The sequence below is a fragment of the Topomyia yanbarensis genome, chromosome 3, assembly GCF_030247195.1.
Source record: "Topomyia yanbarensis strain Yona2022 chromosome 3, ASM3024719v1, whole genome shotgun sequence".
Lineage (NCBI taxonomy): Eukaryota > Metazoa > Arthropoda > Insecta > Diptera > Culicidae > Topomyia > Topomyia yanbarensis.
In genome coordinates, this window is record NC_080672.1 from 69,954,899 (window position 1) to 69,982,158 (window position 27,260).

At 39.6% G+C, this 27,260-nt stretch overlaps 1 protein-coding gene across 3 annotated transcripts; it reads right to left on the minus strand.

Annotated features, from left to right (window-relative positions):
• Positions 1-4,441: 4,441 nt before the first annotated feature.
• LOC131690022 (zinc finger protein 574-like) lies at positions 4,442-22,755 on the minus strand. Of its 3 annotated transcripts, none has more exons than XM_058975460.1 (4): positions 22,339-22,755; positions 20,766-20,889; positions 6,026-7,339; positions 4,442-5,910 (listed from the first exon to the last, which is right to left on the minus strand). In XM_058975460.1, the coding sequence occupies exons 1-4, from the start codon at positions 22,635-22,637 to the stop codon at positions 4,939-4,941; spliced, it is 2,709 nt and encodes a 902-aa protein (XP_058831443.1). In that variant the 5' UTR covers positions 22,638-22,755; the 3' UTR covers positions 4,442-4,938. The 3 variants fall into 3 exon arrangements, with proteins under 3 accessions (XP_058831443.1, XP_058831447.1, XP_058831446.1); XM_058975464.1 differs by lacking the exon at positions 22,339-22,755 and adding an exon at positions 21,906-22,194; XM_058975463.1 differs by lacking the exon at positions 22,339-22,755 and adding an exon at positions 21,224-21,835.
• Between the last annotated feature and the right edge of the window lie 4,505 nt (positions 22,756-27,260).

Sequence of the window (27,260 nt, forward strand, 5' to 3'; positions counted from 1 at the left end):
ATGTTTAATCGAGAAAAACCAAAACAAAACCTATAAAAAATTCATAAAAGAAAACAGGATACTATAAAAACATATTGCGAAGATTCAAAAAGTCGAACATTTTTGAACAGATGGTGAAAATAATGAAAAATCGATAGGAAATTAGGATAAAATTTTAGAATCAATGAAAATGAAAAAAAACTACTAAAAAGAATACAAACATTAATATAAAAAAATGCATAAAACTGTAAAACTCGATAAATCAAGAATAATAAAATTTATTTAACATTAAAAGCTAGAAATATTTAAAGCTATTGCTGTGTGAAAAAATAAATAAAACATTAAGAATGCATAAAACTAGAGGAGTATATATAAAAGACAAGAATAAAATAACCATAGAAAAATTTAAAAAAAATGGACAGAAAATTTTGAAAGACTGGAAAATTTAAATGATGAAAAGACAAAAAAGTGAAGAAAATTGGAAGTATTGAACAAAAACGGAGCAAACAGACAAAATAGAAAACAAAAAAAAAGTATAAAAAGCCATACTATAGAAACACAAAAATGAAGTTATTAACATGAAAAAAATGAATAAAATGGATATTATTTAAAGAGTAGAAAAAGCACTAGAAATGAAATTTGCAATAAATTCAAACAACGAACTAAATGTAAAATTAAGAAAAAGTGCGCATAGTGTCAAGAAAAGATAAATCAAATATTTTTTAGGAAAACAAAAAAAATCGATGTTAACGTATAGGAAAATGGTCAACTGAAAAAGTATTTTCAAAATAGGTTAAATGGAAAACATGAAGAAATAACAATAACGAATTAAATCTCAAGAAAAAGGTATAAAAAATAAACAAAATTATATTAAATGAACAATGAGAAAAAATAAAACTACGATAAACGGAAAACTAAAAACTAGTGAGGAAGAAAATAGGAGAAAGGTAAAAAATTAAACAATAAGACAAATTAGAATGAATTTGAATAAGAAAAATTGCTTTTATAAATGCAAAAAATATGAAAAAAAAGGAAATAGAAAAAGGCTATGACAAGAATAAATGTAGTAAATAGACAAATTCTAAAAATTAGTGGAATAATAAAAGAAACAAATAAAAAAGCAGGGTATCAAAATATGAAACAATAAAAAAATAAAGAAAGCAGAAGTTTCTCGAAGAAAAAAATATAAATTAAAGTAAGTGCGATAGTGATAGCAATAGAAAAAAAGCAAAAGTAATGAACGTAAAAAGATGGATTAAATAAAAGTATGCAAATAGATAAAAAAGGCAGAATCTTACAGTTGTAGAAATATACATACAATCCACAACTTGAATAACAGATCAATGAAATTTTAAATCCACGTAGGAATAAAAAAATGGAAAAAAATATGAGAAACATGGATAAAATTTCAAATAAGGGTTTTGGTTGGATTTTACGCTATGCTGATTTCGAAAACATTCATAATCCTATAAAAGCATGAATTATTCTTTTATTTGTGTTGGTGTGTTAGCACACCTTAAAATATTTTACAAGAATGTTGTAACTCATTTCTAGAAAATAGTTCAAAAATAAAAATAAAATCGTGACGTTCAGGAAGCGACGTTCAAAATCTCACACTCACTCCTCCAAAACGAAAAGATTTTGTATGCGGATTTATAGCAATAGACTTGCTACATTAGTTAGCTAATCTTGCTTACTAGTTGATTTAGTTTGGAAGCAGAGTTAAATTTTCTCTTCGAAATCAATCAAACACAATTTAGCAATTTAGTTCAACGTATGCTTCTTAGAATCATTGGCAGCTGCAGGATTGTGACCTGAGAGATCTTCTCTTCATGCTCCATGACATATAAAATTCAAAACAAAACTATTAGCACTATACTCGTCACGAAAGGGGCTTGTTGTGTACGCAGTTTGCTGTTATAATGAAAATGTTGATAAAAGGCCGTATTTGGAAGAATTGTAAAACGTATTTATTTTTTTTCCATCCCTGGTCTCTTTGCTAGGGGAAATTGGTAGTCGAAAATCGCCGAAAAAAGCTACGTCATTTGACCCCTTTACAAAAATGTTTCGGTATCATCTCGCATCTGAATATGATTTTTTATAGATTTTGTATCAATGAACGGCAAACCAAATATGTTAAATTTCAAATTTAAATTTTTGGATTATTTTGGAATTCTTTTGATACATCAAGAGTTTTTGATGACTCATTTGACCAATTGGGATTTGAAATAGAGGTAGGGTTACTGCCTCTAGCAGTACTTTGACGAGCAGAATTTTACTGAGCAGGGGATAGACTTCAAGAGACACATGGGTATGCATTGAAATCAATTCGAATTTCGAATTAAAGTGGTCACTCGAAAGAAATTTGGAGCGCTTCCGTTGCTTTTTATTGTATAAAACGCTTAAAAACAAATAAATATGCACTGTTTTATTTCTTATGTAGCTCGTAGCACTAGGAGGAAAAATATCTTATTTTCTTCACATTCACCGTAGAGTGTAATGTTTTGGTAAAGCACTCCACCTTTCTGTGCCGTTCACATTTAGTTGTATGTTTTTGCATTTGTTAACAGTTTTGTTGATTTAGTTAGATGTAGTGACTCGCTTTCTCGGATATTTACAAAGAATACAAAAGCACCAACCACTCTCGCTGTGAAGGATAGCCCGAGCGAGCTTTGCTCTGCTCCTCAGTAAACAAACACGGGGTGTGAAATCACACTTCAGTTTCTTTCGAGAATCTTTGTGAGGAACATAGGACCTGCAACCCGAGGATGATTTTTATGAGGACTGGGTGCTGGGCGATTCCTGGTAAAGAAAAGGGCAACGCAAAATTGCAAAATAATCCAATGGATTCTTCCGGGCGAATTCAGATTTATCTGAACGAAGACACGAAATTCGCCTCCAAAAACCGGTGTGGCAACCCAAAGCATGTTTTTTCTTTCAATAATTACTTTCGATACTAATCCAGCGCTTTCGAAGATTGGAAATTCAATAAATCAAAAAAATCGATTTCAAATTGGCGAAATTTGAAGACAATCTCATAACTTCTAATCAAACCATTTAATTGTTTAACCCTTACAAGTCTGATCATATTTTTGTTTCAATTATAAACATTTTAACGATAAGGTCATTCGCTTTTTCATTCAGGTTAGGAATTTTCCTATAAAAAAATCTCTATTCCTGTGTGCGGGGTTGGGATTCGAACCCAGGTGAGCTGCGTACATGACATTCAATGTACAAATTCCGCTATGCCCGCTCGAGTCTGATCTTGTTTCAATGCGAGATTTACGTTGGTATAAACATAGTTGATATCAAATTTGCAGTAGTTTAGAATTTTCGCTATTCTAGTTACCTCATGCACAAGATATTGAATTTTTAGTTGCACGCACAAATAAATTTTTGTCGAAAAAATATTTGTCAAAATTTTAGTTTCTGTTAAAAATCCGGGCCCCCTTCATAACTCCGGGCCCGGGGGGAAACACCCCGGTCCCCCCCCCCCCCTCTCGGCGGCCCTGTTGCCCGAGCTTTACTAGCCGCCTTACGCCAGACGTTTGTGACTGGTTCTGGTTTCACTTCTATGATCACGTGACAAAGTTCGTCCCTGGTGAGGAACATCTACATTTGGAATTTCCAAATTCCATGATTATTGTTCCCGAGCTTGACCACCTAAAATTTTCCGGCATCCGCCATCTTGCTCACGACCCAGAACTGTACACCACCGAAACTTTCGAACCGTAAATAACCGCACGTTAACCGCTGATTCCACAATTCCTGCACTGGAACCACAACCTGTTGGATCAGGATTGCCTACAGCAGAGAAACTTAGACCGCAGGGATTTGTATCGCGTAAAGAAACGTGGAAATTGTGTTACTCGAAAAAGACGCGTGTGAATTTATTGCGTTGTGATTTGTGAAAAAAGGAACAGTATTGTATATATATAAAGGTGGAGCAATTTTTTCTCTTTAGATATGGTTGCCAGTTTTAGTGACTCAGCGTCCTTTTAGTAATTTCCGTCAACAGCATGTTCACATCAGGGTCCCTCGGTCATTTGAGTACGAGGGTAGCACGTTATGCAAATAAGAAAATACGAAAGGTGGACAAAACCAAAAAAAGATAAGCTTAATTATCGTCACTTGCTGCGTAATGGATCGCTCACCATTGGGAAGAATGGAACAGTGGAATTCCACATCACCGGCAAACGAACTTCACAAAGGCTTCACAGAGCTAAACTGAACCCCGAACAAACGCAGAAAATAAGTGAAAACAATGTGCTTTGGTTTAAAGCTTGGAAACGAATAATCTTGACAAAACTTTTTATGATGTAGAAAATTGATCGAGGAGGGTTAAAATAGGCTTTTAATGCAATTTTCGAATTTATTTCCTTTTTGGAAAACTACCAAGATTTACCTGCCTATCAAGCGAACGATAGGTATAAAAGTCATCAATTTCAAAATAAGACAAAGATTCAAATTTGTTAAAATAGTTTAAACTTTATTGGATTCCCAAACTGTTTAGTAAAATAAAATGTATCGAATGGTTCGCAGGATAGCTGCTCGCCAATGAGTCAATTACTGGTTGCTGTTATACATTTGTATATGTTTCTCATGTAACCTTCAATCAGCAGTAAAACAATCATGCAGACCATACAAACAAATCTCTTCCGTAATGCTAGAAGCAGCGAAAATTGTTAACTTAAGCTGTATTGCTATCATATCTAAAGGGAAAAACTGTTAATCGCTGCGAGACAAATAGCTTGGTACTAAAAATTTGCGTCCTGTAATATTTTTGGACTTACAAACTAAACATAAAGATAATCATTAATACGACTTACTGTACTGATTGAAAACTAAAGTCACTTACTTATATAAACGATCAACTAGCCAATACAGTTTTGGGAAGTAGTGGGTTCACCAATTAAACATATACTCTTACAATTCTAGATACACCCCTCCGGGCTAACCTTACGTTATCGTGACGCAGTTTTCCTGTAGATACTTGAGCGCGCAGCGTTTTCGGTGGATCTTCAACCCGGCAAATAGCTTGAAGGCCGCCGGACAGAGGTCACACTTGAACGGTCGCTCATTGGAGTGCAACTTGCGGTGCGTTATCAGGTTCGACGGATGGACAAATGCACTGGAGCACATGTCGCATTTGTGCCGCCGTTCGCCAGTATGCGTACGGATGTGAATCAACAGGTAGTCCTTTCGTTTGAACCTTTTATGGCACTCGGTACACTTGTAGGGCCGATCGGCCGATGGCACGAACGCGACTGCTTCGTTATTTTGGAAGTGGGTCAGTACGTGCCGCTCCAACTTGAAGGCACACTGGAAGCTGAGCGCACAAATCTCGCACTTGCGCTCGGTTGACCCATCCCCTGTTCCGGAGGATTCAGGCGACTCGCCCTGTGACTGATTGCCATCGTTGCTGCTACTGTCCGGTGATTGCGGTTTATCGATCCCCAATTGCTGCTGCTCGGTTACAAACGTCTCGTATGGGTGATGCTTTTGCATGTGTGATACTAGATTCAACTCGCACTTGAAAGTTTTGAAGCATACCTTACAGCTTCGTGCTTGCGTCACGTCCTCATCCGACTTGTGCGTCTCGACGTGCACCTTGAGCAGTTCCTCGGTGCGGAAGCACTTGTCACATTTGTCGCATTTGTGCTCCGGTAAGGGGGCATTGGCCAACTCACCCACGTCTTCATCGATTGACGGATGGCGAATTTTTTTCGGCAGAGGAGACTGCGGTCGTATGATTATCGGTAAGGAACGCTTCTTTCCTTTTCTATCAGAACCGGTGGAACTAGCTTCGGATTCCTTGTTCGCTGCCTGTTTGGAGCCGTTGTGTAGCTTCATGTGCACGCGCAACTCGTACAGGTATTTGAAGATTTTCATGCAGTAATCGCAACGGAACAGTATAACCGGGGCCGCTTCCTGAAATTTATGGAAGGCGTAATTTATTTCTAGTCCAGCTAATTTTGAAGAATATGATACTCGTAAAACAATCTCAATAATTTAATTTTCCGAATTATTACTCCATGAAACATACCTGCGGTGCCGCCGGAACCATCCCCGACAATTGTTTCTGCGCTCGTTTCTCCCCGTCGGGATCCGGTTCCAAGGTATCATCATCCACCGGTTCCTGTTTGATTTCAATCTCATCGACGTCTGGAATCTCTTCCTTTATCTGAATATCCAATGACGTTCTCTGCTCTTCGTCGGAAGTTGGTGCCTGTGCCACGGCAGCATCGGTATCATCGGTTAATCCGGACGGTAGCATGCTATCGTCTTGGTCCATTTCGATTTTCAAAAAGTCACCAGCCAGCAACGCATCATCGGCTGTTCTGGCAAGATCTTCCGGGCGAATGTCACCGTGCTTTGTGACCACGTGGTTAGCCAAATCTTCGTAGGTTTCGCAAGACTCAACGCATAGACGACATTCATACACTCGTAACTTTCGGTGTGCACGAAGATGATACTTTAGCGTCGATGGAGAGATGAACGTTTTGAAGCAAACCGCACACCGGAGCAGATTGTCACCGGTGTGAGCACGAAGATGAATCTTCCAATTAGAACGATCGTTGAATTTCTTGGCGCAGTACTCACAGGTATAAAGGTTCTCTTCGGTGTGCAAATTCATGTGACGTTTCAGTGTGTAAGTATTACGAAAAGGACGACAACAAATGACACACTCAAGACGTCCATCCGCACTAATATTGGCCGGAACAGGCTTTTCTACTTCCTTCCCTGTTGCGAATGCCACTAACTCCTCGATTGTTTGCCTCGCCACGTCTGTTATTGTTGATGTTGACGACGATGATGATAGTGCAGGAGAGGCCAAACTGGATATAGGTTTCACGCTAATAGTAGGAGTTCTGACCGTGGTCTGTGCCGATGATGATGATGGTGATGCCGACACGGGTTGCTTATTCGCTGTTGCTGAGTTCTTCACTGCCGGAGGTTCTTTCGCCGCTGCTGCCGCAACTTTTTCTGCGAAACTATTCGAGGTAATGTTGGTGATTTTAGGTAGGGGTGTAATCGCCGGCGCCACATCAGTCGAAGAACCCACATCGTTGGTGGGCCGTTCATCCGGTTCGGCAGTTTCACTTTGACTGGGGGTTGCTTCGTCAGACGAACCGTAAAGCTGCATTTGAAGCTCTTTAATGTCCACCGAGTTTGCCAGTTCAAGGCCCTCCTCTCCCGGTTCCGAGGGAGGTTTCATTACTTCGGCGTCGCCACCGTCGAGAAGTGTTCGCAGTAGGGCATCATTTTCGATACACTTTTCACGAAATTTACTGTACTCGGTTAGTTTAGCGTCGCATATTGCACAAATGGAAGCTGGATATCTAGTTTTTAGCGTGATCTGGGGAGAAAGAGAAATAAATTTTTTTAATAAATAATTCAAGTGTATAGTCCATTCGGGAGACAGAGTCTTAGGTTGGCACTGGGAATAAAACCGAAGAAAGTAAATCGCGGAGGTTTGACTGTTATGGTTGAAGCATTTGAAAATACGATATCCATTCAAGCTATCAAGCAATCAAGGTACCCTTATAATTCCAAGCCGGCCATGCTAGGCAATAGGTCCAGTATCAGTCACTCCATCTACTATTAGAAATACACTAATTTAATGAAGTTCGTTATCCTTTTCCCAACTCTCTAAGGGTCCTAGGGTTATACAATAGATTTTTCATTGGTTGAAACAGTGCCAGTTTGTTCTCGGGAGTTGTCCTACTGAAGTTGTAGAGCTAGAGTCTCGGCAGGGCACCCCATCAGAATAATTCACTACAATTGCAGACGAGACGGGAAATGTCACACTGCTTAAGGTCAATTGCAGCGACCCTGATGAATCTGAAAGTGATATTCATTGTACGCTTCATATATGTGCGGGCGTAGGGACTTCGCAATCGCGTGTATCATTGCGAACGGCTCGAGTGTTTGCATGTTAACGTGCAACTGTCTGCCAAGTAAACACCGGTCCCCTGGAGGAGGATTAAATTTGGCGCCTGGTTATCTCGAAGTGTGTAACGTCAAGTTCACTATTTTGTCTTGTCCAATGTATCAAGCTTCTAACAACACGTGTTAAATCGTCAGTGATGCCATTAAAATTGCGCATTGATTCCGCTTCTGTCTTGTTCCTGATCATCTCTTGGGTCTCCTAGGTCTTAAGCGGATCAATCGACTATTAATTAATTCAGAGAGCGAATGAATTTTTTGAGGGTATATAGTGTACCATTTTTTTTTGTAGATTGATTGATGTGTCCAGAGACTAATCAATTTTAGAGTCTTGCAGGTAAATCTCGAGAGATGAAATTTCACACAATTTGGGAATATGGGCCACCAACGTCTGACTTATCGACATTTTTTTTCACTTCACCGAATATGGGGCCTGATATCATTCTCATGTTTTATTATTATATATTTAAATAACTCACTTTTGTCATATTCTTGAAGCCCATTCGAGGTCGAACTTTGTAGAACATTCCCAGCATATTTGTTAATAGTATTTGTACTCTCTTCTACGATTTGTTAAATATAAAATGTAACACCTACAGTGTACACGCTTTTGATCAAATCGTAGATTTTCCTTTACGACGGCCAAATTTTAAGTCATGCGATTGGTGTCAAAAACCGGGCTTTTTTCCTCAAATTTGTAGGTTGATTAGTTCGGAGTCATTAAAAACATTGGCATGAATAGTATCGATTACTAAAGGAATTCGAAGGAATTCAGAGCACAGACAACAGTGGACCCAAAGTGGCGAATAAATTTCAACACGCCTTCTTTCTGATTTCGATAGCTTTGTCATCTTCGCAACAAGGCAGAAGCTTCAATTTTTTGTTGGTTTTATTCCACTATCACAATGTGGAACGGTATTTGCACAACGTACTACACAGAGAAACGCGATTATTATTGCGACCAAGGTGCTTAGAGTTCTAGAGGTGATTCGTCTTTGGCAATAACTAGATGAGAAGCGAGGTAAGCGTGCAGCAAGCTGCAGGGAAGAAATATGACAGCGAACAACTTTGTTTACATCCTGAAATCCAAGCAAACATAAATCTTCACTGTTGTGCTATCTTATGACAAACGCCATTTTGGGGTAAACTGAGTTACAATACTCTAAAAAATGTCTACAAAGTGGCGTTTCAGAATGTAGACATTCTACTTGGTTACTGAGAAATAGCGAGAAATGTGCTGAGAAATTTATAATTTTTCTGCTTCAAATGACTGTGTCTGGGATTCGCTCAAGTTATCTTGATGTATAAGATGTTTTTATATGTAAAACTATCTGAGAAACACAATGGCATAATTGCACTGTATCGATTTTGTTGGCTATTTTCGGCAAATTTGAGACTAAGATAAACGAAAGAAACGGAATTTCGTTATTTTCAGAGTTGATTCCAAAACCAACAGCTGCATCCGTAACTGAGCCATCGGTAAACATTTGTTTGTGAGTCAGGTACTTGGTTTCTCTTGTTGCTAGCTTTTGAGCCTTAGATGGTACCTCACCAACTTTGTTCTTGGTTTTAATAGTCCAATCTATTTTAAGGCAAGTTGTATTCCCTGATCGCTCCCCGACACGTAATAGAGAGGCCATGTTTGGAAGTGCTTGTCCGGTTAAAATTCTGCTCTGTTTACCGATGGAAAAATACTTGGCATCCCATTGCTTGGTGATAGATTTGGAAAGATTTGGTTTGATTTTTCCATCAGTCTAATGGCCTTAGTAATTACGTGGAGTGTCGTCAAATGTCGAAAAGGTGGTAGTTGACCAGATTCAGCCATAATTGACTCTACTGGACTCGTACGAAAGGTTCCTGAGAATTCACGTATAGCTGAGTTGTATACAGGTTGCATGTGCACTTTTGATCGCTGTTACACTACCGCTGTTAGCTAACGAAAACCCAAAAAGTAATTTTGGTAACACTACCGCATTTGTTATTTGAAGCAGTGATTTCCTTGTTGCTGCGTTTATTCTGTTACCTAAGATCTTCAGCAGATTCAACATGGACTGCGTATTTCGTCGAACTGTTGTTGCATGGCATTTGAAATTCAATCGTTTGTCCACAGTCACTCCGAGAATTCTAGCAAATTGCACATCTGTTACTGATGCGTTGTTAATTAGAACTCAGGATGTTTACGTCTCTTGCACAGGTGTATATAGCATGATTTTTCAACCGATATACACACTTTGGTGTGTTCAGCCCATGTTTCTAGTGCTACATGAATTTTGCGTCGAACTTGTTTAGCATTTCTGTTGATAGCCAAAATCAGAAATTCGCCTGCATACACAAATATTTGTAGACCTCTAGGGATCCCTTCGAAGACCGTTTCCATTAATACGAGGAATAAGGTCACCGATAATATGGATCCTTGAGGGACCCCGGCAAACTTGTACTTTTATTGAAGACAGTGAATCACCTATGGCTACGCAAAAGTGTCTGTTCGTAAGGAAATTTTTGAAAAAATTCAGCATTTGTCCATTGATTCCCCAGTTGATGAAAATTGAAATAATTTTGTTTCTGTCTGCTTTATCGTAGGCTTTTTGTAGACCGATCTTTGAAGGGTTCTCGAATGGCACACTCCAATGAAGCAATGTAGGTATTCACTCCTCTACCTTTTCGAAAGGCGAATTGATGAAGATTTGAATGGCCCTTTTTTCGATGTCAGCTGTTAATCGTCTGTTGACCATTCGTTCAACAGTTATACTGAAGCAACTTAGCAGTGTAATGGGACGTTGATTGCCAATTTTTTAGGGTCCTTTCACTGTTTTAGTAACGGAATAAGTATGCTTTCATGCCATGGTTGGGTATTGTTCCAGTACTCCATATTTTGTTGATCGTTTCAAGTACTTGTAATTTAATGCGATAAGGTAACCGTCACAGCATTTCGTAACTGATGTTGTCGGCTCCCACTGATGTGTTTCCTCCCTTGTCTAGAGCCCAGAGAAATTCTTCTAGAGAGAAGTTGCTGTTGAAATCTGTTTTCTGATTTTCACTCAGATTTTGGACCGTCACTTCATCTAAGTAAGAGTTAGTTGACTGAGAAACAGATTCACCACTAAGACCGGTTTATGAATGTTCCTTTTGGCGCGTAATGCATTCACTTTACGCCACAACTCGCTTTCGGGTGTTTGTGAATTGATTCCGGAGACAAAGATATCCCAGGATGCGTTTTTTGCTTCAATTACAGCTTTTCTGGATTCGTTTCGTGCTTGTTGAAATTCTTGCAAGGCTTGCTTCATTGGGTCATCGTTGTGTAGTCGTTTCAAAGCTCTAAGTTTTTTCGCCCAGCCTTAATTGCTGCTTCGTACTTCCACCAAGGAACGCTTTTAGTGCCAAGTTTTCCCGATGATTTTGGTATGGACTGTTCTACTGCATTGATTATTTCATCGCTAAGTTCTTCTGCTGAGTATGACTGGTCACGAAAAATCCGTTCTAGCAGGAAATCTTCAAATAATGTCCAATTCACTCTATCATATATCCATCGCCTTTGACCTCGAATTTCTGGTACAAATTGCAATGAGTTGATTATCACTGGGAAGTGATCACTCGTACGATTATCTGCGTCCACGTGCCACTGTAGTTTAGATACAAGTTGTGGTGATGCGATGGTTAGATCGATAGCCGAGGATTATAAGGTTGTGTTGGGCTGTGAAGTCTTCAATGACAGCTCCTTTACCATCGTTTTGGCTGCTACCCCAAGGTGAGCTGTGGGCATTAAAATCATCCATCAGGACAATAGGGGGTGGTAACTCGATCACTACTTGTTCTAGCTCGTTGCGTAATTGGCCTGGGGCACTATGACATGGGATGTAAATTGATACGTATTTGGCTTCGATCGGATGGTTTACCCTTGCGGCTACCACTTGTAGATTTGTATTTATTCCCAGAAACTTATGTGCTCATGATTTGTGGATAGCGAGTGCTACTCTATTCTGGGCGCAAGATGTTGGTCCCGGACGAATTGACCATTTGTACTAGCTTCTATGATTTTTTTTTCATTATGTCTGCTTGAGCGAGGCGCGTTTCTTGTACAACGATGATACCTGGCGGAAATTCCGATGCTAGAAGTTGCAATTCTGCATAGCGTTTTCTGATCCATTCACGTTCCATTGAATAGCTATTAGACTGGTTCAATTTTTGACTTTTAGCTCCACCAGGCTCTGCTGATTCCTTTCATGGCCCTTACTAATTGTGCAATTTTTTACCGATCGGTTGTGTCTACGGACCTTCCAAAAATTTCAAAGTTTGTATGGACATTAGTATAGAAAATAGGTTAAAATTAAAAATAAATTCTTAAAAAATCACCTCATCAATCAATTTATGAGAACACTATATATTTCTGAAGGTATTCTTCTGCTGAACACATTCGTGGAACATTGTAAATATGTGAAAATACGCTTAGAAAAGTTATTACCTAAAGAAGCAGCATGACTTTAAAACAAGTGGATTTTATTATTAATCATAGCAACCCTGTTTGAATAGCTGCATCTGCCATATGCGAGCGGTGGGTGGTAAGTCTAGTTTACACTTGTATAACGATGGAGCTATCCAAACAGGGTTGCTATGATTAATAATAAGATACACTTGTTTTGAAGTAATACTACTTTTTAAGTTAATAACTTTTCTCAGCGAATTTTCACAAACTTACAATGTTCCACGAATGTGTTCAGCAGAAGAATACCTTTAGAAATATATAGTGTTCTCATGAATTGATTGATGAGGTGATTTTTTAAGAATTTATTTTTAATTTTAACCGATTTTCCATACTAATTTCCATATAAATGGAAATGGAGGGTCCGTAGACACAACCGATCGATACCAAATTTTTTTTTTTACTGGAGCTGTAGAGCTAGGTTTTCGGAAGGGCTCCCCGTCAGAATCACATACTACAATTTGCAGACGAGACAGGCAATGTCGCCCAATAAAACACTGCAATAGGCCAATTGTAGCGGGCCGTGATTCTGAATGTGATATTCATTGTACGGTTCAGGCATGTGCGGGCGTAGGGACTAGCGATCGCGTGTATCATCGCGAAGGGATCGAACATTTGTACGTTAACGTGCTCGATCGCGCTTATATGTCGTGTGTGCTAACGTGTATGAACTTCGCGTGTATAAATTCTATTTCATAACCGTGTGCCTTTTGCGTATTCGCGCGGACCGTGAATCTGATACTTAATTTTTTATGTGCGGTTCAGATTCCAGAAGAAAGTGGGTTCTTACATATCATTAGAATTCCCATTCATGTCGCCGTAGAACGCGTGGTCTAGTGGATATGAGCTTTATTTTTTTGGATTGGTCCAACTGAATGTATGGACCTAAATTGCTAGAATGAAGGCTAAAGATTTCCGGCCGTGACCGATTCATGATCGCGCGCGTTTACGGGTTCGCGTTTGAGACCGCGTTTGTAACTTCGTAAGTACTAAAACGTTCACACAATTGCCGGAGTGTTATCAAGTTTACGCGATCGCGGGCATAGGTGTGCGTAGATGATCGCGAAGGGCTAAAGCGTTCGTATGTTGACGTGTTTGTCGCGTGTATGTGACTTCGCGTGTATAAATTCGATTTTGAAACCCTGCGGCCATTCATATATTCGCGGACCGTCATTCTGATCTTTAGCTTTCGGTGTACGGATCACATTCTGACAGGGAGAGAGTTACCCCATATCACTAGAGTTTCCGGTCATGTCGCCATGGAACGTTTTGTCTAGTGGATATGGGAGTTATTCTTCAATTTTATTATTTTTTTATTAAATAACAAGGACCTAGATTGGTGGTACCGAGGATAGAGTCTTCCGGACGATCCCGATTCATGATGGCGCGAGCGCGGGAGTTTGTAGGTTGACGCTTGAGATCGTGTTGCTAAGTTTAGGAGTGCTGAGATTTTCACCTTATCACCGGGGTGTAATCATGTTTGCGAGTTCGTGGGCGTAGGTTGCTTGGAAAATCGCGAGGGGCTCTAACGTTTGTGCGCTGACGTGATTTTGTAACGTGTGTTCTTGAATGGTCGCGCGAACCGTGAGTCTGATATTAAATTTTCGGTGCGCGGTTAGAATTCTGGCAGAGAGTGGGATCGTTTATATCGATAGGGTTCCAGGTCATGTCGCCATGAGACGTGTTGTCTAATAGGTATGGGCGTAGTTTCTTAATTGGTCCAGCTGAAGGCATGGACTTAGGCTTCTAGGATCAAGATTAGACTTCCGGACGTGATCGATTCGCAATCGCGTGCGCGAGGGCATTTTTGTAGGTTGCCGCTTGAGACCGCTTTTGAGAATGTGTGAGTGTTAAGACGTTCACTATCACCATCTTTGCTGACTCAGCTGAAGGCGGCTGTAGAATGGCAGTATAGGACTCAAAAAGAAGAAATAAAGGACAATATATGAGAGACGTAATAGATTAGATAGGTACAAGATACAGCTGAATTTATGATCATCACATGAAAGACATACATTAGTAATTCAAACTCTACCAATACTTGAATAGCCAACCACCACACATAGCAGATCCTTTCTTTTTTTATGTCGCTAGCCGTGTACACTAGTACCAAAAACTACAATTATTACAACACAACACAACTAATAGGGTTCTACTGTTATTTTTTATTATTTTTTTTTTAAGGTTGGACAGAGAATGCGCAAAACTCGCAAACGAAAAAAGCAGCTCCCCTTCACACCACATGCCAGATCCCCACAAAAATCAATCAGCGCATGTAGAATGTTGTTATAGTACTGCTGACCGACTCCCATGAAGACCCGACACACGGTGCGGAAAAAATCGCCTCCCCCGTCCGCGAATTCCACCACCTCTCCGTCCAACCCCAAAGCGCCTGTGCACGTTGACGAGGTCGACCGATAAATCGACACACAATGACTTATACTGCGAGCCGTGCCCACAAAGACTGCCGTTAAGCTGTTGAACAATGTCTGCAAACACAGCCCACAGAGAAAGTCAATCCACGGCGACCCTCCAATCGGCCACGCCAGTGCGCACTATCGAGGCGTAATGCAATAACCATCTCAAAGCAAATATGCGTGAAGATGTTTGCAGTACCGTCAAACCCGTCAACCTACGAGAGGGCACAACCGATCGATACCAAAATTTGCACAATTACTAAGGGTCATAAAAGGAATCAGTAGAGCCTGGTGGAGCCAAAAATCAAAAATTGAACCAGTCTAATAGCCATACAACGTTCTGACGCGTTTTGTGGGTTGCTTGAAATTGCTGATCGATATGATGATGTTCTTGTATTGGTTCCGTGATGCGGTTTCTTTGGGTTGTATACCATTCCACAGAAAGCCAATCCCCAGAATTCTATCCCCCAGAATGTACCGTTCCCTAGAAAGACATTGCCCAGAATGTACCATTCCCTAGAAATCCAGTATCCAGAATGCTCCATTCCCCAGAAAGTCACACCCCAGAATGCCCCATTCCCCAGAAAAGTTTATGTTTTTAATCATTTTTTGTGATGAAGCCTACGGTTTGCGCATTACCTAATTCGAGGAATTGCTGCGGTGTAAAGCTGCTGAGGACATGCCGCTGAATGTGGCTGCCTCTCGCAAGCAAACCTGTTATCCACTCGTATAATTGGTTTCCTCGATCACAGGGATTGGTTCCTTCTTTGAATCATGAGCAGTTTTTTGATTTTGTATGCCAAATAACTCTTGCACGAAAATTTGTGATATTTTCGTCTGGCCGGTTTATTCAAACATAGATGTTAATTCCTTCTCTTGAACTTTCCTTGAATCTATATTAAAATCAAAATGAATGTTTTTAAAGCATTTCTCGACAAACATATGATAGCACAGTTCACAGCATTTAATGAAAGAGAAAACTTTTCTCTTTTGTTTACTACCAACATCTGTGGTTGGAGAGTAACGGTTGACTGACAGACGTCCAAAACTATCCAAAGGAGACGTTAGCAGTATAAATCTCTGATTAGTTTCAGTTTGATTAGGCAATCCATGAGACGTTTCTGATCAGCTGATTATTTCTTCTTTACTTATTCTGACGTTACTCCGAGGGGTGCGACGTCCGACAATATCGTTGATTCGATCCAACATCAAACGAATCGGACTAACAAAGTTGTTTGTCGGACGAGTTTTTCTGTGCGCAGGAGTATACTTGATGACAGAACCCACCGCTGAATTGTCAAACAAACGTCTAATGGATTGCCTAATTGTCCCGGTGATTTTGACATAGGATTTTGACATTAAGATGCTTTTTAGTTGGACAATGGTCCAACTAGCAGAGGTCCAACTAAAATGCGGTCCAGTTCAAAAGTGACCAACCAGCGAATCACGACTGTAGTAAGTTAAAAAGATCAAATCAATAAAAAATAAAGCTTCTCTGGGGAATTACTTTCTGGGAAATGTTGCATTCTGGGGGATGGAATTCTGGGGAATGGTACATTCTGGGAAATGACTTTCTGGGGAATAGTATATTCTGGGGGATGGTATTCTGAGGAGGGGGGTGTAAATTCTGAGCAACGGCTTTCTGGGGAATGATTTTCCGGGAAATAGTATGCAATCATTTCTTTGCTGTAGTAGTGTTTAGGTCCTGGAAGACCGGAGATTGGCTGAGCCAGTGGCAAATTGAAAGCCTTGTCTGCTATCCCCGGTTCGACCGCTTCCTGTGAAGACAGTGGAAGGACTACTTTCTTCTCTTCCCTTCCAAGATGAGTAAGCGGATCTGTGTCTTGCATTGTAGTAGCGGTAGCGTGGCTTAGACTTGCTGGATTATACGTATTTATAATAGGTTGGTGAGACCTATCTATAAAGACCAAATAAGTTGGTTAACATATACGCCTAGTTGGTTACTCCTGTCATGTTTGATCTTACTCATAATCGGATACCCCAGAGGAATCATGCATGTGATGTTGTGTTAGTTTAATCTTTGCCGAATGAAATGTTTAATTCCTCATTCTTTTGGATTTTGGGAGGATTTGATAATGGTTTGAAAAAGGAGCGTTTTTTGTTTGAATTCGTCGAATCTGAATCACGGGGGATGCTGCCTTTACTGCCACTACGTGTCTGTTGTCTAGCTAGATTACGATTTGGATCAACAAAGGTTTTCCTCGATGAGTGTGCAGTGTCACATGGTGCTGTTTCTTGTGATCTGATTTGCTCTTTTTGCGCCTCGTTTGGCTGTTGTGCACGTTGAGTGTGACGGCTAAACTGTTTCTGCAGTTTTTACCGCTTTTCAGCACCTATTTCAAGGATTGTTGAAGATCTGCCACCTGTTTCCGTAGTTCTTGATTTTATTGATTCAGTGTCTTGTTGGCTTTTGTTCCTTTTGATTGAGAAGTTGGGTAAGGGTAGTTATTTCATTATTCGGAAATGGTGCATCGATCAGTCTTTGATTTTGTGACTCGGTTTTGGTGCGCTTTTCTGGCTTTGGCAAATGCTAGAACTTCGTCTACTTTGAAACGAATTATCTCTACCTCCATCTTGTAAATTGCATATGCACGATCAGCGGGTGAGAGGCTTTGTTAGCAGTTCTTGCAGAACGTGGGTTTATCACATGCCTGAACGTTGTCGTCAGTTTCGATCAGTTCGTGTGGATCCGAGCAGTTTACACAGGTTACTGCACTTGAATTTGGCGTGACCGTAGAAGACACAACGGCAGCATAGAAGAGACGAAGGGTAATAAGGACGGGTCGGGACACGTAATAGGCCGAACTTGATGTGTTGTGGGGGGACAGTTCCATTGCACGTTAAAATGATAGCTCCAGTGTTAACCAATTTCTTATCCGGCGTACGACGAGAAATTCTTGGGATGTTTATCACATTTTGTTTTTGTTGGTACTGCTCAAAGTCTTTGGTATCAATATCGACCATATCCCAGCATGTGATCATGCATCGACATAAATTGCGTGTGGGGTGGTACTTTATTTCGACCGATGTGTCATCGATTAAATTTTTCATTGTGAGTAGTTTATCGACCTGGCTTTTTTTGCTTTCCTGCAGCTAATTCAAGTGATGCCTCAATCACTAATGGTTTCCTCGACAGCGGTTTATCCTCGATTCCTTGCAGTAACAAAAACACTACATCACTGTGCATATTTTGTGTGTCCATGGTATCGTAAGTCAATTTTTGTTGACCTTATACTGTGCCTTTTCGTGGCCCTCAAGATCATGATCATTTTCCTTGTTGTTTTCAATATCCGGTGGCTAAGCTTTCGTTGAGTTCGCCATGCCGGTCAACGACAAACTCCTGCTGCTCGAAGCAGCGAGGAGGGTTTTGGTAGATGCTCAATATCCTCGGTTAAGAGCGCAAATAGTTGGTGGAAACGGATAAAAACAGATCCAACTACACGTATTTTCTTTTGATCTCCGCTTTCTTAACTCACACACTATTGATCGATTGCTGGGTCAACTGTGGCACGACACTCAGTTCAGGTATACCCCTCAAACCGCACGAATTCGAGTGCGCTTGTAGCCAATGGCTAACCACTATGAGCCTACGAAAGGATTTACGCTTTTTGGTTTGCCAAACTGCACCGCAATTCGACCAAAGAACGACTAATTAAATGAATTATTGGCGAAATCGAACGCTTATTTTACAGTCGTATCTATATTCGGCAACAACAGTATGCAATTTAGGCGAAGAAATCTAAAAAAAGCTGGAGCAAACGCGCGCGAGGGTAACTCAAGCTTGCTTCGACTCTCACTGGTGTGGTCCACTGTCAATTCAGTAAAACTCACGCACTACACGGAATAACCACAGAACCATCTCCGTTGGTAACATCCCCTTTGAATGCCCCATAATTTTTTACTCAACTTTTACGCTTGGTATGGACGTCTATTCTCTGTGCCTAAATTGTAGTTGCTTCTTAGTTTTGCACGACCCGGAGGGAACTTGGGCTTGATCCCACTGCTCTGTCATCGATGTTACGTGATATTCGTTATAGAATATTGTTTGTATGAGGGCCCTTCATAAACAATGTCTCGCCGAAAAAAAAAGAAAATAGTCAAAAATACATTTCTCCTTCAAGCACATTGCAAATTGTTGCTGATTTTACTATTCCCGCTCAACTAGTGCGGTCCCTATTCTCAAAGTCACGCCATCCAGTGACTAGAAGAAAATTTCATTGTAGCAAGCAAGTGACGCGACTGCGAGAACCTCTCAATCTGTTTTTCGACAAACATATGACTAGGGTTCAAAAGCCAACCGTCAAAATTGACCCCGGGACGAAATTCCAAAGAAATCGCCAATCGCCCAGCACGGCGCTTGATAACAAATAAAGGAAAAAAAATTTCCTCTTTCGTTGATAGCTATGCATTGTGCCTGGATAACAAAGGCTTCACCAGAACTCCCCAACGTAAACCCCGACATTCGGCTTCCTAACCCCAATTACATATCCGTCGAGATTTTTATATTTTATCTCGGTAATTCATGTTACGTCACGCTCTTCCTTAACTGTCAATACATCATTTGTGAAAGTATTCGCCTGCTTAGTTAAAAACAAGGTTCGATTTCAGTAATGGCATTTTCGTTTTTGACAGTGCATTACACCGGTGTAGTTGGTGCTACACTCATTCAAACTTCACGGAAACGAAAAACTACCTAAAATTGAGTTCCTTTGACTCAATCTCGTGGTATGGTGGGGGAACTTAAAATTAGGTAAACCGTGTTGAAGGTAGTTTCCATTTAACCACGGCAAAAATTACAACTCATTGATAGGTTTTTTATACTCAAATTTAAGTTGAATTTACCTAATTTTGAGTTCAACCCAAACAACTCAAAAATACCTTCCTCCACGGAAGACCTCGACTGAGTCGAATCTCTCTTTTTGTTTTTGACAACACTAATAAGTGCGAAAGCGAAGCACAACTCAAAAGTAAGTTAAAACAACTTTTCTGCAGGTTGTTTTATTTAACCGTGTTGGGTGTAATCAGTCTATCTCTTTTTTTGCACTACTCTATTGTGTAGTATCAAGAAAAAATGAAAACGCTATGAGTCTTATCAGCAAACAGAACCTCTTCACTTACGGGACATCATAAGTTAGATGTCGTTTAGTGTGTTCACTCGTAGTGTATCCAATTTTGGACTGACACCGATAAAAAATCACACTATAAAACTAGAGGAAATTTGACATCATTTTTTGCATAATGAAAAGCAAATCAAATGATTTCCGTTTCAAAATACACATGAAAATCCATCAAAACGCAGTTCATGTGCTATATCAAATTATATTCATACTACTTTCACATGAATACGTTATGTTTTACCATTGATGTTCACGTGTAAATAATTTGGAAATCTTAGTCAATAGTATAAGAATATGATGTATCCTTTTCATGTGTTTTACAATTGAATCAATTCAAGTGTTTTCCACATGATGTTAGCGTGTCTAGTTTTTTCAGTGTAGCGTCAACCCGGTGCATTTGTCAAGTTCCGCGGTTCTGAAGAGACGAAGTCGAAACGCAAACACCTGGACTAAATTAAAAAAGTTATTTTCAATGTCCATTTTATGCCCCTTCCCGTTCAACAGAAAAGTCTATATTTGGCCAAAATCCATCACACAGATGCAAGATTTTTTTTTGAAATTGGTGCAGTTTAGTACGAACAAGAAGATGCTTGCGAAAAGAGCCTATCAAGGTTTTAAAGGATTTAGGTACATTAGTTCAGTCAGAATATTTTTTGCATTGTGGTCTTGCCTTTACACAACCCATAAATGTGGTAAACTTTATAATGAACCTATTCTCTCTGTCAGATTCAAGAACGTCGTAAGTCTATTTCGTTCGTATTGATTGGATTCAGTCTGCTATTGCCGTTGTCTCGAATCACTTACCTTCACGGTGGTACATTCGTATATTTGCCGCACCAGTGCATTGTCCGCTCCACTACCATCTTCAAGTGATCTGGATAGTGTTACGTCTTTGCCCAGACACAAGCGGCAGAGTTTGGTAGAATCGCTGAAAGAATCAAAAAGACAACAGAAAAATCCATCAGTGGAAAGAATCTAAAACCAGTTTTAGTCGACGCACGCAACAGCATAGAAACTATACGATTTCATACGATCGATCCTGCGCTTACAATCAATAGCCGGGCCGAGCGCAAACAATAAAAAAACTCAATCGTGAACATTCCATCCAGCTTTCATTGTATCGCGCAAAGCCATTGTTCATCGCACGACAAAAGCTCCTGGCAGCGTTTCATCATGCCACCGCAGACACCCTCTTTCCCAATACACCCGCTACTCAAGGCTACCGAGAACAATAGACATCTTTTGTCTTGCCACCATCTCACCGTTCGTTCATCGCCGTCTCTCCTTCATTCCAGCGACCAATATGAGCGAACATTCATTAAAACATTTTCGCCTTTAGTGGTACTGCTGCTAACGAGGCAACAAATAAAAAAACGACCTATTCGCTGTTCCGAACAGAAAAACAAACACAACCACGCACACAATGACCCAACCGATGTATGAATAGAAGGCAGGGACAAAAAAAAGGTTGAAACAACAACGACGACTACAATTAATACAGCATACTGAGCTCTCGAGTGAGGCAAGAAAATGTTCAGCGCAAATAGCCAATGTACAAGCAATAACACCACTAGCAGGTCAGCTAAGAAGAAGTTTCCACCGCCTTTGTGTTATGTCTTTTGTAGTGTATCTTCTCAATCGAATTCTCCTTTCGGTGCGAGGTGCGTTGCTCGTCTTTCCATGCCTCTCTTTCCAGACGTCTTTGGTGCAATGAAATAACCAATACCAACACCAGCAGGCCTCTGTTTGCTTGCCATGAGCTGTTCTATTGGTGTCTTTCTGAACTGCTGCTACGAATCCGTCTCCGTATGCTTACGGTTCACACTGAAGCAATGAATGGAATCGAAAAAAAGGAAGACAATCGCGGCAATCCAGCAGCACTCTACCAAAATTTCATTGCCGTTTCAACAACGTACATGGTTGTGTGAATGTTACTATACTCACATAGTCAGATTCCTGTGCGAGTTCGATTGTTCCATGCTTGCTAGATTATGAGCTCCCTAAAAACGACTCGCAAATCACTTCTATTGCAATTATTCCTAAAAATGTTTACCCTCCGAATACACAAGAACCGTTTGTTTACATTTCGCTATCTTTTGCAACTATTTTGACACGCTAATTTTGCGATTAATTGAACACTCTTCGCCAGAATTCTGACTGCTGCAATCAACTACTGCTGGGAATGACTTTTGAATGGGAATGGACTCATCTCTTGTGCAGAGGTTTGCTCTGCCGTTGTGCGTGCGTGTTGGTTACGCTCACTGTATGAATGATGCGTCGTCTCGGTATTAGTTTCAATGAACCAGTCGCGATTGTTCAATTTTCTTCCGTCGTCGCAAAGTATCGAAATAGGGTTGGTAGCCCAAAAACAACTTACGCTTTGATCGATTGTTCGTCCTCTGCTTCCTTCGGCGGAGACAGCTCCAACGACGGAACCCAATCCGGACTGCGATACTCGTTCAATTTTGCTGGCCGTCCGGAGATAAAATGCCTGCTGCATACAAGTGCATAATCAAAGTTGATGTTTTTCCTGTTGACGGCTTTTATCCAGGCTGATCGCCGATCGACGGACAGCCGGCGGCTTTCCTCATCGGCACGAACCACAGGGAGTCTGTAGAAGGAAATTTCTGCATGGGCCGCGTTCGACGCGCACGATAAAATACAGCAATTGACCATGGTCGCAAGCTACGGTGAACCGGCATACATTACACTTTTTTTAAGCACTAACGATTATAAAACGTGAAACTTCTCCAACCCGACACTACTGCATCAATAATGAGCGAAAACTACTCAAAAAAAGCGCGAATGAATGGAAGAACTGTCAAAAATATCGATGGAGTATCGAGACGTGAACAAGTAATTCAGGGTCGTAAAACATTTCGATGTTTTCGTGACGAAGGTCTCCTCTTGAAAAAATCTCGAGTACCTTTTCAAATGGGCGTATAGAGTTGTATGCAAATCATTTCACACACACACTAATTCGGGATTTGTTTTCCTCCAGCTGTCATATTCAAAACTGTCAGCCAATTTTCATGCATATACTTCTAGTACGCATTCAATAAGTGAACAGACCGAATATGTCCAATGCATAAAATTTACAGCAGAGGAAACGAGAGGCAGATATAATAGTATGCTATCGATACATAAATAAAATTATACGTGTATTCCCATATAGAAATTTACAATAGCGTTTACGCTACAAACAATCATAAACCAATAAATAATATAGTTATTACTGTTTCAACATTGTTCGATGCAGAGTTCTCGCAATAGATTTACGGTAAAATTTCACGTAACAATAAATTTCACTGTTCAGCAAAAAACTGATACAGTGAATTCACATTAAATTTTATTGTTTTCGAGAAAATAATGTATGGTGAAAAATCAATTTGTTTAATGTTAAAATACATAACCAAAACCCCTTTTTACTGTAAAAGTCTATTTTACATTGAAATTTACTGTAAAAACGTTAAAGTTTATTGTATTTTTTTTTACTGCAGCATAACACTAAAACTTACTGTAAATTATTGTAAAATTACTGTACTGTCACAGTGAAAATCATGGTTTTGTTACTGTACATTTCTATTCGGGTTTCGCTGTAAAATTTATTCCGGAGACGTACAATTCCGGTTGGTCAGGTTCCATCATGAAAATAATCCGACCGAAAAGCTATTTTAGATTTGTTTTCATCCAGCTATGACAGGTGGAGGAAAACAAATCGTTGAACACACTAATACAGTTACAATTAAGCTAACACGACTAGTCAAAGCGACGAAGCATCGGGTGATGTGCGTTGTTCGAGTATCAGGGACATTCTCGAGTTCCTTTGAATCCGATGGGCAAGCACTAAATCTTCAATACCGCGCAGTGCCAAAAGTCTACCATAATTAGTTACTTTAAGTACCAGAAATTACATTAAGTACCGCAAAGATTTAAAAAAGTACGCGTCAAATCCATTGTATATTCGATTTTAAGTACAGCGCCTTCGTACTTTAAATACGCAAAATATTTTTATTACCGCCACTTTAAATACTTTAGTGCTTTAAGTACGTACACATCGACATAAATTACATTAAGTACCTTATTAAGTACAACACAAGTATTTTTAAATACTTTCATTACTTACTTTAATTATATTCAAAGTACGTTGGTATTTTCAATACGACGCACTCAAACCTGCTAGTGCTTGCCCCTCGTTTGAATCTCGAAGAGGGTTACAGCAAGATGATGGTTTATCGTGGTTGCTGTTCAACGTTGTGTTAGAAGGTGTAATAAGGAGAGCGGGGATAGACACGAGTGACACAATCTTCAGGAAGTCCGTCCAGCTTCTTGGCTTCCCCGACGACATTGACATAATGGCACGGAACTTTGAGGCGATGTCGGAAACGTACATCAGACTGATGGCTGAAGCCAGCAGGATTGGACTTGCCATCAACGTTTCGAAGACAAAATACATAAGAGGAAGAGGTTCTAGAAACGACAATGTGACCTCCCATCCCTAGTTCGGATTGACGGTGACGAAATCGAGATGGTCGACGAATTCGTGTATTTGGACTCACTGGTAACCACCGACAATGATACCAGCAGAGAAATTCAGGTACGGATCTTGGCGGGAAATCGTGCTTACTTTGGACTCCGGAGGACGCTCCGGTTGAACAAAATTCACCGCCGCACGAAGTTGATTATCTACAAGACGCTGATTAGACCGGTAGTCCTCTACGGCCACGAGACCTGGACTATGCTCGTGGAGGACCAACGCGCCCTTGGAGTTTTCGAACGAAAGGTGTTGCGTACCATCTATGGTGGTGTGCAGATGTAAGACGGAACGTGGCGCAGGCGAATGAACTATGAGTTGCATCAGCTGCTAGAAGAACTGTCCATCGCGCATACCGCAAAAATAGGACGTTTGCGGTACACTGGACACGTCGTAAGAATGTCGGACGACGATCCGGTGAAGATGGTTCTTGTGTGCGACCCAGAAGACGGCGCACAGCGAGCACGGTGGATCGACCAGATAGAGAACGACATGCGGACCCTTCGAAGACTGCGAGGCTGGCGACAAGCAGTAATGGACCGAGTGGAGACGGCTTCTGCATACAGTAAGAGTCAACAAGGCTCTAGCTTGAACGGTAAGGTAAGGTAATACAGTTACAGATTGTCAAGTACTCTATATAACATTTGGTAGAAAGCGAGAGAAACTATAAACACTCATAGTATGTAAAAACTGGCAACTAGAAAAACAAGCATGTTAAACTGGCATCACCAAAAAATGTGCAAGCTCGAACGTGCTCGACTGTATTCGATCATCTGTTTTTATCAAAATAAATTTTCAAGAGCTTCAATATATGAGTCAAAGGAGAAGTTATACGTTTGATACTGAGCAACAAGAAATAAAAAAAGAAAAAAAAAATCCAATTTCTTTAAAAACACAAAGTTGATGAAAAAGAGCATAAGTAAAATGCGTTTTATGCAGTTGTATAGAACACAACAAATATCTTTCTAAGTAACATTGTAAAATACTAATACGGACATGCAAAGTGAAGCTTACTGTGAATTACAAAATACATTTTTTTTAATTAAATCGCAATACTTCTCGACAAACATATGATTACGGCTTAAAAGCCAAATTCACAGATGTTGGCAGTAAACAAAAGAGAAAATTTTTCTCTTTCGTTAACTGCTATGAACTGTGTTTAGCCAGTAACGGTTTGTCCGGAATTTCCTTTCAAAGAGAGTTTTGACAGTTGGCTTTTAAGCCGTAATCATATGTATGTCGAGACTTGTTCTGTTTGTTTGCATTGTATGACGTCATGCTCGTTTGGCTCGACAAAAGAACCTTCTCTGGTCTATCACTATGAATGTCTATAAGGGAAACGAGTTTAAAGTTACCAGCGGAACTTTTTAAATACTATTTCAAAAATGCTGGACAAATTTCAACAGCTCATACATTTAACATTATTTTCCACACATTTTTCTGTAACATAAACTTTTTTAGGAAAAACCGATGCGACCTCGATTGTAGAATATGCCCGAAATCCGGGACTTCCGGAATTGTCGATAGTGGACAATATATTCAAAGAATGTTTGATTGTCAATCAGCGATCTAGACCAGCGAATCGTAGTAATTTGGTGATAATTTCAATAGATTTTTGCCTCTAAGATATTACGATTGTAACGGTTTATATACGTTTATATATATATATATATATATATATATATATATATATATATATATATATATATATATATATATATATATATATATATATATATATATATATATATATATATATATATATATATATATATATATATATATATATATATATATATATATATATATATATTAGAGTGGGACATGGTTATATGAAAAAAATAAAATTTGGCTCCGAGTAACTTTTTGGGTCCCATTTAGCTCCCAGAACAACTCTGCAAATTTTTAACTCGATCGGTGAAACTATATTTTCGCGCCCACGGTTTAAAGTTTACATGGGATTTCGTATGGGAAAATTGTCTTTTGCAAATTAGTTCTTCCAAGAGTCGCCCGTTATCTCCTAAAAATAAACAGATGTCTGATTTTTATAGGAAATTTGTCAAGGAAACAAAGTCTAGAAGACTGCAAAACGATCTGATGCTTGTGGAAAATGTTACTACACAAAAACCGATTGATGCCCCGAAGATTGATGAAAATTTCACTTTTCATAGCATCACTGCTTCTGACGGTTTTATTATATACAAAATTTTTAACTTTCTCTTATTATGTACAAAAGAAGCCTCAATTTATCCCTCAAAACCTTGCGAAGTGGCCAAATAGTATAGATAATCGATTTAGATACGTAACAGAGAATTAAAACAAAATTGCGTATAATTGGAGAACCACCAGCAGTGGTGCTAGAAAAAATGAATATTTTATCAATCGCCAGAGCATCAATCGGTTTCTGCTTAATAACTATTTTCGCAAGCATCAGATCGTTTCGTGGTTTTCGAGACTTTTTTTCTTTGTTAAATTTCCTATACAAGCCACATAACGATTTATTTTTAGGAAGTAATGGGCGACTCCTGGAGGAATTATTTTGTAAAAATTAACTTTCCCATACAAAATCCCATGTAAACTTCAAATAGTGGGCGCAAAAATATAGTTTAACCGATCGAGCTAAGAATTTGCACAGTTGTTCTAGGACCCAAATGGTACCTAAAAAGTTGCTCGGAGCTGGAATCTATTTTTTGTCCCACCCTAATATATATATATATATATATATATATATATATATATATATATATATATATATATATATATAT